At 43.1% G+C, this 17835-nt stretch overlaps 1 protein-coding gene across 1 annotated transcript in view; it reads left to right on the top strand.

Annotated features, from left to right (window-relative positions):
• The window catches only part of Msmo1 (methylsterol monooxygenase 1), a 17520-nt gene extending 270 nt beyond the window's left edge, over nt 1-17250 (top strand). The window contains exons 2-6 of the mRNA XM_005373587.2: nt 9847-10132; nt 11266-11414; nt 12958-13084; nt 14749-14903; nt 16179-17250. Of these exons, the coding sequence (XP_005373644.1) occupies nt 9878-10132; nt 11266-11414; nt 12958-13084; nt 14749-14903; nt 16179-16374 (882 nt within the window). The 5' untranslated portion in view covers nt 9847-9877 and the 3' untranslated portion in view covers nt 16375-17250. The remainder of the gene's footprint in view (nt 1-9846; nt 10133-11265; nt 11415-12957; nt 13085-14748; nt 14904-16178) is intronic.
• Nucleotides 17251-17835: the final 585 nt, after the last annotated feature.

The following is a 17835-nucleotide window of genomic DNA, read 5'->3' as shown; positions in this document are numbered from 1 at the left end:
GGCCGGGGCTGCTTCCTGCCCCTCGAACGGGCTGCGTCCAGCGGGCTGCGTCGCCCACCTGTAATCCCTGCACTCGGGCAGGCTGAGGCAGGAGGATCGCCGCGAGTTCCAGGCCAGCCTGGGCTACATAGCAGGACCCTGTTTGAAAAAAGAAAGTGGGAAAGAAAGCAGTGCGAGAGCTGAGGCCATACATTGCTGAGGACCTTGGTCTTTATCTGTGAGAGAGGACCCTCCCCCTCGGGCTTGAGTGTTCATTTTATTTTATTTTTGTTTTCTTGAGACAGGGTCTCGTTCTGCAGTTCAGGCTGGCCTTGAACTCACTTTGTAGCCCAGGCTGGTCTCGAACTCCCAATGATCCTCCCGCCTCAGCCTCCCGAGTGCTGGGATTACAGGTGTGCGCCACCACGCCCGGTCGGGCTTGAGTGCTTTAACGGATGTTTAGGTGGAGTTTAAGAAGGCCAGGCTTGGAGGATGGCACCTCCGGAAAACGAGCGCTTCGTGCGGACCTTTGCACAACTTGACAGCCAAACTTCAAAGGGCCTTGGAGACCGGAAGTTTCCGTTTGTGAGGCTGTCAGTCAGGCAGGTGTGCAAAGATGAGAAATTCACCGTTCAGAGACCTAGTTTTTCCTCTCCTCTGATGCCCGCCTGTGTTTTGTCTTGTTGACAAACACTTGTCCAATTTACCCGTCCCCGCTTTGAGGCAGGGTCTCCCTATGCAGTTCAGGCTGGCCTGGAACTCACTGTGTAGCGCAGGCTGGCCTCCAACTTGTGCGATCCTCCTGCCTCAGCCTCCCGAGTGCTGAGATTATAGGCGTGCGCCGCCACGCTTTTATTTTTATTTTTTATTTTTTTATTTTTTAATGGTAAAGCAGATTTTATTCATAGGAGACCAAGGAATTAGGCATAGGGACCACAGGAATGTGGTCTTACAGTGGGGAAGTGTCTTAAGTCATTTTGCTGAGACAAAAATACCAACGCACACAAGTTAAAGGTTTATTTAGCTCAGTTTGTAGAGGTTTCAGCACATTAACTGGTTGGCCCCAAGGCAAGGTGGCAACCGCCACACTTTTAAAACAGGCAGTAGTTGAGGAAGGAAGGCGAGCGCCCTGTGAATTTCGAGCCTCCGTTCTCAAGTTCCCGCGGGCTTGCAGTTACAGAGCCCGAGATCGGAGGCCCGCAAGCTCAAGGCCAGCTGGGTAGCCTTTAAAAAGGCTGGGGATGAAAAGATGCCGTGTTCTTTCTCATTTCCGGGTAAAGTCTTCGGATCCGCTTTTCCCTGTCCTCAAAACTCAGCGCACTCTGTGCCATCCGATTACTCTCTCCGTTCCGGGCCTCACCTTGGGCCACTTTTCTCCAGGAACTTTTGCGCGCCGCCTCACGGCGCTCCGCCCTGTTCCCCGTTTGGTTCTTGTTGCATTACTGTTTGCTTTGCATTTGCTTAATTTTATTGGCGTGCTTCAGATGTACATAATGATCACGTTCATCGTAGGGAATTGTACCTGCACGTGATATATTTTAATTCTTTTTTCCCGTTCCCCTCTCCTCCCTTCAACCCCTCTCCCCCTCCTTTTTTTGTTTTTTTTTGTTTGTTTGTTTCTAATTTTTAGACAGGATCTCACAATGTAATTCAGGCTGGCTTTGAACTCAGTATGCATTCCAGGCTCGCCTGGAACTTTTTCGATCCTCCTGCCTTAGCTTCCCGAGTGCCGGGATTACAGGCGTGCACCACCACCTCAGCTTCCCCTCCTTATTTACAAGAGCTTTGTTTCCATTTTTTCTTTCTATTCTCTTTTTTTTTTCCTTGTCCCTTCTTTCCTTTACCCCTCCCCCTCCCTGGTACCCTTTCTCATTTGAACATTTCCTTCCTGTTTCCCAATATCTATTACACATTTTAATCCTTATTTACGCTTCTGGTTTGTCACACCAGAGAAACTACGTGATACTTGAACATGTGTGTCTGATTGATTTCATTTACCAGTAAAATCTCAAGGTGCATTCATTTAGCTATAAATGTCTCAGGTTTATCCTTCTTTATGGCAGAGTAGTACTCCATTGTATAAAAAACCCCACATTTTCTGTATCTGTTCCTGGGTTGATGGGCCTTTGGGCTGTTTCCAAGATCTAGCTCTTGCAAATTGTGCTGCTGTAAACATGAGTGCATATGCTGCTGTGGTGTGATGCTTTTTAATTCTTTGGGAAGATGCCTCCCTGTTCAGGTGGTCTGGTTATGTCACATTGCCCCGCAGCGTCAAGAGCTCCGCCAGCAGGGCGACTGCGCAAGGCGCAGGTTGAGTGTTCTCAGCAGGGATCCAGGAGCCAGGAGAGAAAGACCACATCCCCTGATTGGTCAAGGAAAATAAACTCCAGCTAGGAGACCCTTAGTGATTTTATTTTACTTTGGTGCACAGTGAAAACAGAAAGCAGACTGCAGCTGCTGGAAAGCAGGGAGTGAGAAAAGGACCGCGCCTGTGGGATGCTCTCGTAAACTGCACGGAAGGTCCCTCTCCGACTTCCACTGTGTGCTTATTATTTAACACAACAGTGTAGCTTCCCGGAAGTGCATGGCTCTCCCCCTTCGCTTCCCACCTTGGGCACGTTGCTCTGCTAAGCCTCAGTTTCCCATCTGTAAAGTGAGGGTGGGAAAAGTCCCTGCTTCAGAAAGGTGCTATGAAAACCGCAGAGCGCACTGCCACCTGGAGTACAGATCGGGGCGCATGGAGTGCTCCATAGTCCTTAGCTTTCTGTGGCTGCCCGTGCAAAGTCCTGTGCCAGGCGCTCTGCCTGCATTCTCCCTGGACTCTGTGGAAGAATGAGTCACTGTTCAATTTGCAGCTGACTGCAGCACAGAGAGGTTGTGGAACTTGGTCAAAGTCACACAGCTGGAAAGTGGGACCAGCTCATCCACGCGGTCACATTTGGTAATGACGTGAGCCGGGTGTGTGCTCCACGTCTAATCCCTGCGTTCCAGGAGCCCGAGGCAGAAAGATCTCAAATTCAAGCTCAGCCTGGGCTTAGTGACTTAGTGAGACCCCATCTCAAACTAAAAAGGGCTGGGTTTGTAGCTCAGTGCAAAGGCCCTGGATTCAGTGCCCTGTACCGGGGGAATAAAAGATAATGAGCCCAAGAAAAATGGAGATTGGAATGGTTCTCTTATTTTGCAACTCTGGTCTTTTGATTTTTTTTTTTTTTTTATTCTCTTTGTTTTTTTTCCGGTACCGGGAACTCAACTCACGACCTTGCACTTGCCAGGCAGGTGCTGTGCCGCTGAGCTAAATCCCCAGCCCCTCTGGTCTTTTGAGATAGTGCCTCTGTTCGTAGTTTAGGCTAGTTATGAACTCTAGCCCAGGCTGGCCTCGCTCTCACCTCTTCCTGATTCAGCCTCCTGCAGGTTGCTGATACAGGTGTGCTTTTCCGCGTGGGCTGACTTCGCAGCGTTCAAGATTGTTGGTGTTTGTGGGAAGGAACAGAAACAATCCAGACGTCAAACTCTCTCCTCCCTCCTGGCTTCCCTGACAGGGGTGCCTATATAATTGCAGCAGGCCTTGAACTCATTATGTTACCTAGGCTGCCCTGGGACTCACAGTGATCCTTCCGCCTCAGCCTCCCAATTGCCGGGATTATGGGTGTCTGCCATACCTGCTGTCCAGGTTTTATTTAGTGTTGCCCTTTGGGAGAGAGGTTGGTGGATCTGAAGAGAAACGCAGCTGTGGACTGGGAGCAGTGATCCAGGTAAGGGCAGGAAGGGAAGACTTGACTCTGGATTTTTCTTTGTGTTTGAGACAAGGTTTCATTCTGTAGTCCAGGTGGCCTTGAATTTGTGATGAGCTGCCTCAGCCTCCCAAGTGCTGGGATTGCAGGTGTGATCCGTCACGCCTTCCTTGAATGCGGTCTGCTTTCCCTCCATCTTGAGCTGCAGTGGACCATGCGTGGCCGCGCCATGCAGCTGGTACCACCGCTGGCATTGCCCCATCTGTGCACGGGGACATGACGCGTTCACATTGCAGCCCAGATGGGGAGACGGGAGCTACCACCCCTTGTGAGTGTGTTAGACCTGATGTGAAGACACGAAGGGGCGGACAGGTTGGTGCGAGGTGAGATGAAAGCATAGATGAGTGAACAAAAGAGTTGTGATGTGCCTCTCTGATATGCGCCCCCAGGATATTGGCATCTAATTGTCCAAACAATATTAGCACAGACTGTCTAGGGTGAACTGAGAGAAACTGGTATAACTAACTTAACTGTCTCGTGTGTATATGTGTGTGTGTGTGTATATATATTATATATATATATATACACATATATATATATATATATTTTTCTCCTTTCCCCCGTCCCTGTTTCTGTTTCCTTTTGAACAGTTTCTTCCCATTTCACAATATCTATTGTACATTTTGGATCTTACTCTTTCAGCTTCTCACACTAGGGAGAAAAAATACAGTGTTTACACATGTGCATCTAATTTATTTCACGTATGAGTGTGGTCTTGAGTTGCATCCATTTACCTGTAGAAGTCTCCAGTTTATCCTTCCTTATGGCTGAGTAGTACTCCATTGTAGAAAAAGACCATGTCTTTTTTATCCATTTCTTGGTTGATGGGCATTTGGGTTGTTTCCAAGATCTAGCTATTACAAATTTTGCTGTTATAAACATGGGTGCACATATATGCCACTGTGGTTCAATGTTCTTAATTCTTCAGGGCAGATATTTAGAAGGGGAATAGCTGGGTCAAATGGGACCTCCAATCCTAGTTTTTGAGGAATCTCCATGCTGATCTCCGCGGGGGTTGCACCAGGCTACACTCCCACCAGCAGTGGAGAAGGGTTCCTTTTTCCACACAGCCCTGCCAGCATTTGCTATGGGTTGATGGCTTCATGACAGCCATTTTTTCCGGGGTGGGATGGAGTCTCTGTTCTTTTAATCTGCGTCTCTCACATGACCAGTGATGTGAACATTTGTTCCCACATTGTGGGTGGTCCTGGCCTGTTGCTTTCGCACACAGGACGCCTGAGCCCTCAGCACTTACGCCGGCTAGTGCGGCCCTTCGAGTCCACTGCTGCATCTCTCCGTGGGGGCCTCTGGGGTCGCCCGCAGTCACCGTGCCTCAGGTTTGACTCTCCCCTCGAGCAGTGAATCCCATCTCAGAGAAGGTGCTGCCTGCTGCTCCTTCGTTGAGGTTTCTCCCTTCAGTCCCCCTGGGCTTCAGTTTATGCTCCAGATCCTCCCTTGGTCCAGGGGACCCCTTCCAGTGTCTGGAGGGGCTCTTTCTCTGCCACTTACATTGTACTTGTAAAACCAGTCTAAGCATTACTTTGGCTAGTTAGCAACTTGGTATATATACTGTAGTATTCAGACAGGGTAAAATATTTCCCTCCAGGATGGGAGCTGGGCTTTGGGGCATAACTAAGAGAATGGGCAAAGAGAAAGTTACTGCAGTTGCAGCTTCAGTGAATTACCTTTTACCTGGTGACTCTTTGTGAGGTATGGCGGTTGGAAGGGAGGCCAGGATTGAAAAGGACAGAGAGGTGTGCCAGTGTCTAGAAGGAGGCCGGTTTTCCCCTGGAGTTATGATTACTCATCTCTGGAGGTGACTGAGATGACAGTCTGGCCAGAGGGAGGAGGCAGAGTGCCCCACCACCCTTCAGTCTGGCTAGACGAGCTGGGAAGTTGACTCTGAGCTCCTGGTTCTCTTGCCTCAGAGTGCAGTCTCACCTCCAGTGGCCCGCTGTGCAGTCAGGGCCCGGTGTGTGGGGCCGGCTCTTAAGGCAGTCCCTCTTAAGGTGGCCTGGCTCTTGGCAGCATAGTAGGTGAGGTTAGTAGTCATTGAACTCTTCCTGGAGCCCTGAAAATCAGACTCAGGGTCTGTATTTTCTTATTTTTTATTTTTATTTTTATTTTTATTTTTTTTGCGGTACTGGGAATCGAACTTACGACCTTGCACTAGCCAGGCAGGTGCTTATGCCACTGAGCTATATCCCCAACCAGGGTCTGTATTTTTTTAAGGCTGCAACAAAGGCAGCTGATTTTTGGTGTCTTTGCTTTCTCTGCTTGGCTTCCTTCCAGTATCGATTATAGAATAGTAAGGAGGCATTTTTTACTGAAGTACCAAGTGAGCTATTTGGAGCAAAAGCTGTCTTTTGTAACTTTTTCTTAATACCTGGAGCTGACTGGGTAATAAATATGTATTTAAGTGTACTCTGTCCTATTGACTAAGGAGCTATGGACATTTGTCAATGCTTTTCATAAATGATCTAAGAGGGCAGAGTGGTTTTCATCTTTTTCTTGATAAATAGTTGACAATTAAAATAGAGGGCTTGGTCTTTGTCCTTAGACCTTTAAGAATACATACCTGAAAATGTCTTTTGCTCTAATGTCCTGTTTGGCTTTTAGGCCAGCAGGTGTCTTGGGTAGGGATTGCTTCGCTCCAGTGGAACTTGTTCTTTCCCTGGCTGTCTTCTGGTCTTCTAAAACTAATAATGTGATATTCATCCCCAAATGCAACTGCCGGGCGTGGTGGCGCACGCCTGTAATCCCAGCACTCAGGAGGCTTGAGACAGGAGGATCGTTGTGAGTTCAAGACCACCAGCCTGGGCTACAAAGTGAGCTCAAGGCCAGCCTGAACTGCACAGGGAGACCCTGTCTCAAAAAGACCAAAAAAAAAAAAAAAAAGAAAAAAAGAAAGAAAGAAGGAAAAAGAAAAATCCCCAAATGCAATAGCAGCTTGCAAAGCTGCTTGTCTCTCACTAGAAGTCAATGTTTGATGTAAGGTTAACACTACGTCTTTCCAGTCTAGCTTATAGGTCTGAGTAAATCCTGTAAAGACCTCAATGTACTTACCAGGATCATCTGAAAGTCTTCCTAGATCTAGCTTGCTGTGTTTTAAGTCACTGAGAGAAAGAGACATATGAATGTGGGCAGTCTCATATGGATTATAATAAATAAGAATTACTTCTTAATGTAAAGGAAGTTTGAACATAGGCAGTTCTGACCATATTCCCTATTTTTTACAGTATGACTCTGGTTGTAAAATAGCATCATAATTAATTCTTTCCTCTGCGTTCCATTTTGACTCTAGGGGACAGGTAGGTCATGCAGTGCTTAAGAATGCATTCCAAAGGAGCAAGAGACTTCGACATTGAGCTCCTAGCAAATGAAATAGAATTAATTTCTATTTGATTTCTATACCCTTGTGCTGTCCCTCAAGTAGATTCCACTCCTGGCAGGTGGTTGCTGTCTAGAGAGAGAGCAGAAGACAAAATTTGACCAGCCTATCCACTGTCCATCTGGTGCACAATTTCATCTTCCCAGGGAGCCGGTGAACTTATTCCTGTGGGACATTTATGAGCACAAGTTACACTTGGTCTCAACTGTGACAGTAATGTTGAAAGAAGGAAGCATTACTTTGTCTTAACCCACGGGTTTTTAGTTCCTTAAAAGAGGGTGAGGCAAACAGATCAAAGACAATGCTTTTTATCTTGCAAAGGAGATCACCTTTATATACTAAAACACAAATAGCTTGGAGGATTTCACCCAGGAATTATCCTCCAAGACACCTGTGTTACCTACTTAATCATCTAGGCAACCTTTCCTTGCAGCAAGACAAGGCTACACCTTGAAGTTTGCTCAGATCGCTTAAGATCACAGGTTAAACTTACATGTATCATCTAGCAATGACAATTCACATGTTAGTGAAGGCATATTTATTAGTCTTCTGTGCACACATGAGAGAAAAAGGCTGACCGAAATCTTTTTACTCTTTCTTAGCATATGTAAGGCACAAATGTAAGTTATTCCCCTGATAGTTGTTTTCCTTCTTGAAAGGCAAACCGTTGTTGCAAGCTGCCCCAGCCTGATTCCTAGAGGGAGGGGCAGTCTAAGGACAAGGTGGTTTTAAACTTCTACCAAGTTGGAGAAAAATTGGGGTTTCTGGCTTAATAGTAAAGAGGGAAAGTATGATAGGTAAGTGGAGGTTTTGCTGTGTCGGGAGCCAGCTTTCACTGCGGAGCCTGTGGGTGTCCCCCAGAGAGCAGCCCTGCCACGGCCCCTCAGTTGATCTCAGTTTGCATTGGTCCACGCAACCAGAGATCTCCAGAAAGGAATCCAGCTGTCTGTCTAGTCAACATCCCATTGGCCGGTGGCTTCAATGGGGATTCCCCAAAAAGATGCTGGTGAAATTTGTCCTCCGCTTTAAGAGTGGCAGCTGCTCTTAAGAGTGTTTAGCTGGCAGAGAACCAGGGTTTGTCAGAGTTCTGTAGGGACAGGTAAAAGCCTGAGCAAGATTGTTACCTAGCACTTCATAAGTTTACAGTAAAGGTTTTAAAGTCCCCAACTTATTATCAAAGTATTTTCTCCTATGCACATAAATGATAACTAGACCTAGATGGGGAAGAGAAAAGGTCGGAGGTCCTCCCTCATGCTAAATGTGTTTTGGTCCCATAAACATGGTGCTTTGGAAATAGTTCCTTCTGGCTTCACCCAGAAGTGGGTTCTTTCCACCGTGTCTCAGGTTCAGCCTCCCAAGGGAGACCTGTCCAGAACACTAAGCCAGGACATGGCTTTTATGTGTATTCTCCTAGGGCAAAATTCCAGTGTCTTGTCTGACCCAGGGGCAGGTTGTGTGTCCTTCATCTAAGATGACTTCCCTGCCTTTGATGTTAGCAAATGCTCATTTTCTATGGGCTCAACTTAGTTGTTGGGTAGGAGGAAAAGGCTGGAAGACTTTAGAATTCTTTCTACCCTTGCATGCCTCCAAAAAAGGGAAGTACAACAAGGTAGGAAAAGATTAGAAGGTCAGAGAAAGGAAGTCTTATCTTCTCATGCTCACAGTGAGTTAACAGAGAAAATTTTAGCCTGAGTCTTCATTCTCAGCCTTGAAAGGCGAGAGTGGGGAATCTCAAGAGCTAAGATTGCCCTCACCAGCAGAAGATCAGACCAAAAAGGAAACTGAAGCAGAACAGGTTGACATTTCCCCTAGCGTGTAGAGGAGGATCTGAACCAGTCTGTCCCAGTAAAACCTCCCCTCCAAGTGTTAAGACCATCCACTGACATAATGTCCTTTAACTGGTGGAAGGAGTGCTGTGTTTTCTTATATAGGCATATATATTTTTCTAAGTATGGGCTAGATTTTATGTTTTAAGACCCATTTTACACTACTTTATATCAAAGCCCATCAGGGGATGCTCTAATATTTTGTTTCCCTGGTGCTGCTGTCTAAGATGATAAACCACAGCAGTCAAACAGTTCAGATCAAACAAGCCAAACAGATCAAACAGGGAACATTAGTAAATTTAGCATCTAAGTCCAAATGCACCATATACAAAGCAGGAGTAAAATGTCCCAGTAAAATGTAAAGAAACATCATAACCTTCCCATGTTTTCAACTTAAATTTAATTTTGATAAAATTTTATAAGAGACAAAGCATAAACAATTGTAAGCATTGGGGAAAGACTATTGGCTGGCTTTTTCTTAATAGATTCTTAAACTCTTAAATCCAACTATTTCTCATTGAAATTAGAAGTTTTTTTCACAGTGACTGCATGCTAAAAAAATCTTTTAAAAAGTGGTTTGAAATCCCTTTTCCACTGCCACATACAGTAGATTTTTTTAAAATCTCATTTTTAGAACCTGAGAAATTGGCATTTGTTTATTAAGTGTCAGTTTTAAAACTATCACCAGATGCAGTAATCCTAGCACTTGGAAGGCTGAGGCAGGAGGATTGAAGTGCATTTGAGGCAAGCCTGAACTATATAACAAGATCCTCTCTCAAAAACCAAACTGAAACAAAAAAAAAAATCCCTGCTTTTGAGAGTTTTATTGTTTAGCTTGTCTATTTACTTGTTTTTACAGAATTACAAAGCTGCCTGCGGAGATTTGAGAAATGGCAGCTAACGGAAGCGCTGGCATCTTCAGCTCCGCCTCATTGGCCGTGGAGTACATAGATTCGCTTCTGCCTGAGAACCCTCTGCAAGAACCATTTAAAAATGCTTGGAACTCTATGTTAAATAACTACACAAAGTTCCAGATTGCAACGTGGGGCTCCCTCATAGTTCATGAAGCTGTTTATTTCTTACTGTGTTTACCTGGATTTTTATTTCAATTTATACCTTACATGAAAAAGTACAAGATCCAAAAGGTGAGTGCGATGGGCTTGAGATAGGGCCTTATACTTGGTGTAGTTGAAACATTTTAAAAGCAAGTACAGCTTTGATGCCGTACTGGCCATGAATTTTTTGTTAACTTGTCTTTCTAATTGACATATATGCTAAACAGTATAGTGTGTTAGTTATAGTTGATTAGACATTGTAGTTTCTGTGCCTACATGGGTATAAGATTCTAGACAGAGAATTCAAGTGCCGTTGTCACCCCAAGCTGAAAGTTCAGTTAATTTTGTCCTCGATCACAGGTTTGGAGGAATGAGGTTTGAAAATGCTCAAGAGTAGAAATGCAAAGGGCATTGAATTGTGTCATATCTCATGTAACCCTCACTTGGGCGCTGAGGAAGCTTGTGAGTGTCACAGAGCTCCTTGGTCACTGGCAGTGTGGTTGGAGCCCTGGTCTCTAGTGTGCTTGATTTTTACTTTAGGGCTTTTGTTATTTCTGCCGGGAAGATACCTCTTGATGAATTTTAAAACCAGAACTACATCAAGAGACCTAGATTTTAGTCCAATTCTATTTATTGTCTTTATTTTTTTAAACAAAAGTACTTTTTCTTATGTAGGTGGCCTTTTAAATGGAATAATTCAGTGGTTTTGATAATGGCTTGCAGAGCAGTTCAGTGTGCTTAGGAGCTTTTATGAACATCTCCTACATTGACCTCACTTTCCTTATTTTAAATTTGAATTTCATCATCAGGGCATGTTTCTGAAGTTTTTTAGGTTCTCAGCGTTTATAATCGGGTCATTATGTATGAATGAAATGCACTATTTTACTGAAACATCAAGTTGCTTGTTCAGTAACAGTTTCCCGTGCTGTGTGTACACATGCTAAAGGTGAGGGTCACCCAGCTGTAATAGGGGAGTTATCACCTGTGGTTTTCTGTTTTAGATCATTGTGGCTAGGTTTGTCTTTTAATTGTTTTTCACCTGTTTAAGTAACGTAGCCATACCAGTTGCCAATAGCCTTAGTTATTGTAACGTGAAACTAATATAGTGCAGAATTAAGGTCTGTTGTGAACATTAGAGAAAAAAATTAGAAATTTCAGTTTGCTCTTCTGGACGTCAGGTTATAGCAGTGATTGACGTTATATGTTGTGCTCTTTCTCAATAGGATAAACCAGAGTCATTCGAAGGCCAGTGGAAATGTTTTAAAGTACTTCTCTTTAATCATTTTTGTATCCAGCTGCCTTTGATTTGTGGAACCTATTATTTTACAGAGTATTTCAACATTCCTTATGATTGGGAAACAATGCCAAGATGGTATGTAGACAAAAACTTGATTTTTATGTTCAGTCATGGTTTTTTACCTAATTAAATTATGCTTGATGTATACTTTCTTTCATTTGGTTAATGATTGCTTTAAACCTCAGAGGAAAATAAATAGAAAAGTGAACCATAGCACAAACTTCAAAATGTTCCGTTTTTTTCTATATTTAATACAGTATTTCATTGGAAGTGAGTTTCTGGCCTCAGAAGCTTTATGATTGTGTAGGAATTTACACAGTTATACTAAGAAGAAACGTGATATAACTTAAGTCCAAATTGAATGAAAAATGTGAGAGAACAGATTATGTGGTTTATAAAGTGGTGTCCATAGTCCATAGAGAGAGCTGTAGTATAGATTATAGATAGAGATATCTCCTGAGTGTAAGTACTATATTCTTGCTCAGATAACATTTAAATTCAACTCTTTGTCCCTGACATAGCTGCCCCTCCCTATTTATGCCTTTGGTGTCCCTGAATTCACTCAGCTATGGACTAAAATTTTGTTTTCTTTTATGGTGGGGAGAAGTTGTTCATTTGTTTTTGAGAGAGGATCTTACTATGTAGTTCATGCTGGCCTTTAACTTTTGTAATCCAGTCTGGCCTTAAACTCACAGTAATCCTCCTGACTCAGTCTCCTGAGTGCCAGAATTACAGGTATTCACCACCATGCCTGGCAGATTGAAAATATTTTTTAAAAGAAAAAAAATTGTGTCTTTACTGAACATATTTATGTAGCATTCACATTATATATTAAGTATTGTAAGTAATCTAAGATGATCTAAATATATGGGAGGATATGTGTAGATTTTAACAAATCTACACCTTTTTATAGAAGGGACTTGAGCATGTGTGGAGTTTGGAGTCCATAGGGGAATCCTGGACTCAACTCCTTGCAGATGCCGAAGGGTAACTGTACACTTTTTCTACATAATGACTATCATATGAAGGAATTTCTGAGTATTTTTGCATTTGTATATAAATTGCTTTTTTGACATTCGACCTAAATTATTTTTTTGCCTTATAACTGTACTTAGGAAATGCAGAAATGTCCTTCTCTTGTAGAAAAAGCTGTGATTGATGGACACATTAGTGCACACCTATAATTAAAGAATTAAAATTAAGTCCCAGAAAGTTTTTTAGAAAGGAGTGGGAGTGTGGGTTAGCAGAGGAGCTCTTACCTGACGTGTTTGAAGGCCTGAGTTCAGTCCCTTGTATCACCAAAGAGGAAAGAGGTGGCGTTGATTTAACTAGGCTTCATCTTAGTTCAAGTTCTTCGTCAGTGTTACTTTCTTGGAAATTTCAGATTGTGTTTCGTAATTGCAGTTTGAAAACTGGTCGTTGACAGAATGAAATGGAACAAAGGTAGTGCTCGTCTCTTGAGCCTTATCTCAGGGTATTTCTCACAGCCGTGTCTAGCAGTTTTCAGACCATGTTGATGAACATATGCAGTCAGGCTGAGCCGGTGACTTGGTTTTATGTGGAATCGCGAGCCTCGGTCCTCAGTGACTGCCCTGCTTTTATCACCTTCCCCTTAAAGGTACGCTCTTTTGGCGAGGTGCTTGGGATGTGCAGTCATCGAAGACACCTGGCACTATTTCTTGCATCGACTCTTACACCACAAGAGAATATATAAATACATTCATAAAGTTCATCATGAGTTTCAGGTATGTCAGAATTACATTTAATACTTTTTCTGTTAAAAGCAAAGTGTCTACTTTTATTGCCTGAGCATTTTTAAATGATTGTCTGTGATAGTGGGTATGATGGTACACACCTGTGATCTCAGCGTTTAGGGAGGCTGAGGCAGGAGAATTCCAAGTTTGAGGTCAGCTTGGGCTACATGCATAGTGAGGCCCTGTCTCAAAAAACAGTAGCAACAAAGTTTGTCAGTGAAGTTTTAGCTTTTCTTTGGCATGACACAGATAACACACAAAACCAATTCTAAAAATTTTTTTCCATATCTAAATTTCATGGTAAGTTGAGACATGGAAGAGAAAGATTACAAGACATAGCTGAGACTCAGTCCTGTGGCCAGAATGCTGTATTGACACCGTTACATACCTGGCAGTTTGATAGTGGCTATAGTAATATTAGGGACATTTAATGAGACCCCAAAGTAAGTACCCTAGTATCTAAGCCTCTAAGCCAAGTGTTGACTTAGTTGTAACTCATTTTTATCATCGAGTTGTTTCCCCAACAAAAACAGCGATTTTTTTTTTATTAGTCAGAATCGCTTTGACGTAGCTCTGTCACACCGGCTGTATCGGTGTGTTTCGCGTGGCTCATGATCACCACAGTCACTCCTTGCCCACGAGGAGACATTCCAAGAGGTCAGGTGCTGGTGATCCGATACTGGGTCCTCAGACGGCTGGCGGGGTCGATGACTGCTAGGCAGGTGGAGTACAGCGAGGGACTTGGGCCAGGCGGTTGGTTCGTGTCCTGGGAAGGGGTGCTGCTGACCTCACTGTACCAGTCAGTGCTGCTCAGTGTGACGCTCACCGGTGGTTCGTTTCTGGAACGTTCCCTTGGGTGTTTTGGGACAGTAGCTGAACCCGGGTAAAGGGCACTTTGCAGAGCAGAACTGTGGGATGAGGGGTTTTACTGGTCGTGGCACGCTGTCAGTCAGGCGTCTGTTTCTTGACAGAAGGAATACAAATGCATAAATAAAAAGTTATATTTCAGGTCAGTTGTTTAATGTCTTTATCTTAAACCATTAAAGAAAATGATTAAGATTTTATGCCTCTAGGAACAAAAACATACTTTTACTGAGAGCTATTATTTATGTGTGTGTGGTCAGATATATTATTAATGTAGAAGTATAGCATTATACAACCACATGTGTAAGCAGAAGGCGTGTACTCCCCACAGAAGCAGAGTCAATGTGTACGTAGGTGGGGATGGCCATGCAGTGAAGGAATTGACTCGGGGGATGGCTGGGGTTGGCAAGTCCCAAACGCAGGGCAAGCTGCAGGTTGGGAATTCTGGTAAGAATGGATATTATGGCGTTGGGTCCGTGTTCTGCTGGGAAACAAGTGAGAAATTTAGACAGGGTTCCTGCATTGTAGTCTTGAGGATTCCTTCTGCCTCGGGAAACCTCAGTCTCTTCTGTTAAGGCCTTCAGTGGTTGGGTGAAGCCCACCGTCCTCGTGGAGGGTAACCTCCTCTCACCCAAGACTACAGGTGAAATCTGAGCCCCGTCTAAAGCTTACCTTCGAAGCAACAGCTGGACCGTTTGGCCGCACGCTGAGCACTGTGTGTAGCCCGGCTAAGCTGATGCATAAAATTAACCATCGTGGTCTACTGAGGACTTCTTACTCTGTTTGGCTAGGCTCCATTTGGAATGGAAGCTGAATACGCACATCCTCTGGAAACCCTCATCCTTGGGACTGGATTTTTCATTGGAATCTTGCTTTTGTGTGATCATGTAGTTCTTCTTTGGGCTTGGGTGACCATACGTTTGATAGAAACTATTGACGTCCACAGGTGAGTTATTTTCTGTTCGCATATGAAGTGTGGTATTGAATATCTTTATTTTCATGGTCATACAATTGTCAGTATTTCTGAGTAAACTAATCTTTCTTGTGTTACTCTTTTTTTTAAATACAAGAACATAATCATAGATAATTTTTCAAATAATAGATTTTTATATTCCAATCTATGCTGTTACCATTTTTACAGCAGAAGTGTACTATTTAGGCAAATTAAATATCCAGACCAGCAATTTCTTTTTTTTTTTTTTTCTGGTACCGGCGATCGAACTCATGACCTTGTGCTTGCTGGTCAGGCGCTGTGCCGCTGAGCTAAATCCCCAGCCCCTCAGACCAGCGATTTCTTTATCCTGTATGAAACCTAACTCTAATTTTTATTTTGATAGTGCTGGGAATCAAACCCAGGGTCTTGCACATGTTAGGCAGGTGCTCTACACTGAGCTACATCCCCAACTTAGATCTAACTCTTGGTCTGAAAATATATTGAAGGCTTCAGCTTTCATTGAGTAAGACCCTTTCCAGTCTCCTCTGCCCAACGCTAATGAAAGTATTTGCGTGATGAAAGTCTTGCTTGGAGTACAGGCGTATTTCAGAGACTTCCTTTCTATTCATTGGCAGATGTTTTGTGTTAAATTATCTATATTGAATACCTTTTTGCATGCTTAATATCTTAACTTCACATTGTTTTAAAATTTCATTTTCACTGCAGTTTAACTTGGGACTTATAGCTGTGGCTAGGAATTTCTCCTTAATAGAAATAAAGGCGTATACTTGAAATGGACTCTGGAGTCATTCATGTTTTCCCAGTTACAGAAAAGGACAATGGTGTTTCAGTTGTGGTAGATTTAGTGCCAAATGTCATTGCCTGAAAAAGTAAAAGAGGGTGCTACACAGCAATTCTTGGGTGTAACTTTTAATACTTAGATATAAATTTTATGTAACTTTCAAAAAAAACCATAGGTAGCATTATAAACATTATTTACATCTGTTACAGATTATGATAGAAAAGCTCCTCAAAAACCAAATGAGAGTAATTCTTAATAATGAATGTCGAAAGATGCATTACTAAACCTCTTCTATCCCCTGATGTATTGCATAATTTCCATGGATTTTAAAAATTTCCTAGCATGGTTTTTAAAGTTTTTGCTTTTTTTTGTAAACATGTCCGAAGGAAGTAGTATAGACAGAGCAGGACAGCCTGTTCAGGAACGTGTCAGCTGTTTGGTGTGTTTCTCTTTCGCTAACCATCATTTTACCGCCTTGGTTTCAGCGGGTACGATATTCCTCTGAACCCTTTAAATCTCATCCCGTTCTATGCCGGCTCCCGGCATCATGACTTCCACCACATGAACTTCATTGGAAACTACGCCTCGACGTTTACATGGTGGGACAGGCTTTTTGGAACAGACTCTCAGTTTAATGCCTATAATGAAAAGATGAAGAAGATGCAGAAAAAAACTGAATAAATCTCTCTCAGACCTTCCCGAAGACCTGCGTTCTCCTGGATTGAAAGTAGTAGCTAACATTGCTTCCGGGGAGCACACATAAGCATGCGTCTTGGCTGCTAAGTGATAAAAAGAACATTGGGGCTGGGGATTTAGCTCAGTGGCACAGCGCCTGCCTGGCAAGCGCAAGGTCATGAGTTCAATTCCGGGTACCAGAAAAAAAAAAAAAAAAGAAAGAAGAACATTAACAACCTTTAATCATCTTCCTAGTGGGAACTTTTTCTACTTTACATACAAGTTCTGCGTATGTATAAATAAATAAATTTATATTTAAGTACGGTTTTCATGAGGTTAGCCATGTTGCTAACCTTACTAAGAGGTTTTTAGTAATGAAAGAAGTATTATGTGTCTTTTCCCCTAGTGCTACCAGAGACCTGAAGTTGACAGTGTCTTTAGGCCTGTTAAATACATACTGGTCATTCTTAATAATGGGTTGGCCTTACCTTTGAAACGGTCTTTAAAATTCGCCTGAAATCAAAATATCATGAATGGAACCGCAGCAGCTGATACAGTGAAGTGACCAAAGCCAGCAAATAAATCAGCAGCAGCCATCACCAAGAACTCGTAACTCCTGGCTGGCGCTGGCCAGTTGGGGGTGATGTTTGGGGAGTGATTTTTTTATTGCGGTACACTGTTGTGTCTATAAATTGGAACATTTCTGATCTGATGTAGGTGGAATATTTTTCAAATTTTTTAAAATTCAGCTTTATTTCTGCTATTTACCCTTCCATTTTTGTATAGTAAGTTTTCTTCTTAAATCTGTGTCTTGAACCTTCGTGAACTGACTCACTGTATTTGCACTTTGAGGTGTTGAAATAAATGCGATTTTTGTCTGACTTTCCTGGCTTCAGCTTTTGAGTATGTGCTGTTCACCTTTTATTCTTATAGGGAATCAGAGCCCGGTGTGGTATTGTGTGCCTGTAATCCCAGCACTTGCTGAACTGCTGCCTGGCAGTTGCCAGTTGGTTTGTCTCTTGTGGGAAATTCCACTGGTTCAGTAAAATGGCAGATACAGAAGCAGTTCTTTGCGCTGCTTAGAAAGTGTTTTCCCCACTGATGGGACAATAAAGCTGAACTTTTTAGGGCTGATAGAATCCCAGCATTTAAGATTCTCCAGTATCAAATCAAATACTGTTATTCTTAGAGGTGGTGGTATTTGTTATTTTTAATACTAACTGTGGTGGCACACACCTATAATCCCTGCTGCTCAGTAGGGAAGCTGAGGCAGGAAGATTGCAAGCTAGAGCCCCGTTTGAGCAATGTGTTGAGATCCTGTCTCAGTGGACATTTTAAAAAGGCTGGGGATGTAGCTCAGTGCAAAGACCCTGGGTTCAGTTCCCAGGGGGGAAAAAAAAAAAAAAACATTTTCTGAGAAATTTTTTCCCTCTTTTTGAAAACTTACACAGTAAAAACCCAAGTATT

This window comes from Chinchilla lanigera, unplaced genomic scaffold, assembly GCF_000276665.1.
Source record: "Chinchilla lanigera isolate Chin_1 unplaced genomic scaffold, ChiLan1.0 scaffold00002, whole genome shotgun sequence".
NCBI lineage: Eukaryota > Metazoa > Chordata > Mammalia > Rodentia > Chinchillidae > Chinchilla > Chinchilla lanigera.
This window is presented reverse-complemented; position numbering and strand designations above follow the sequence as displayed.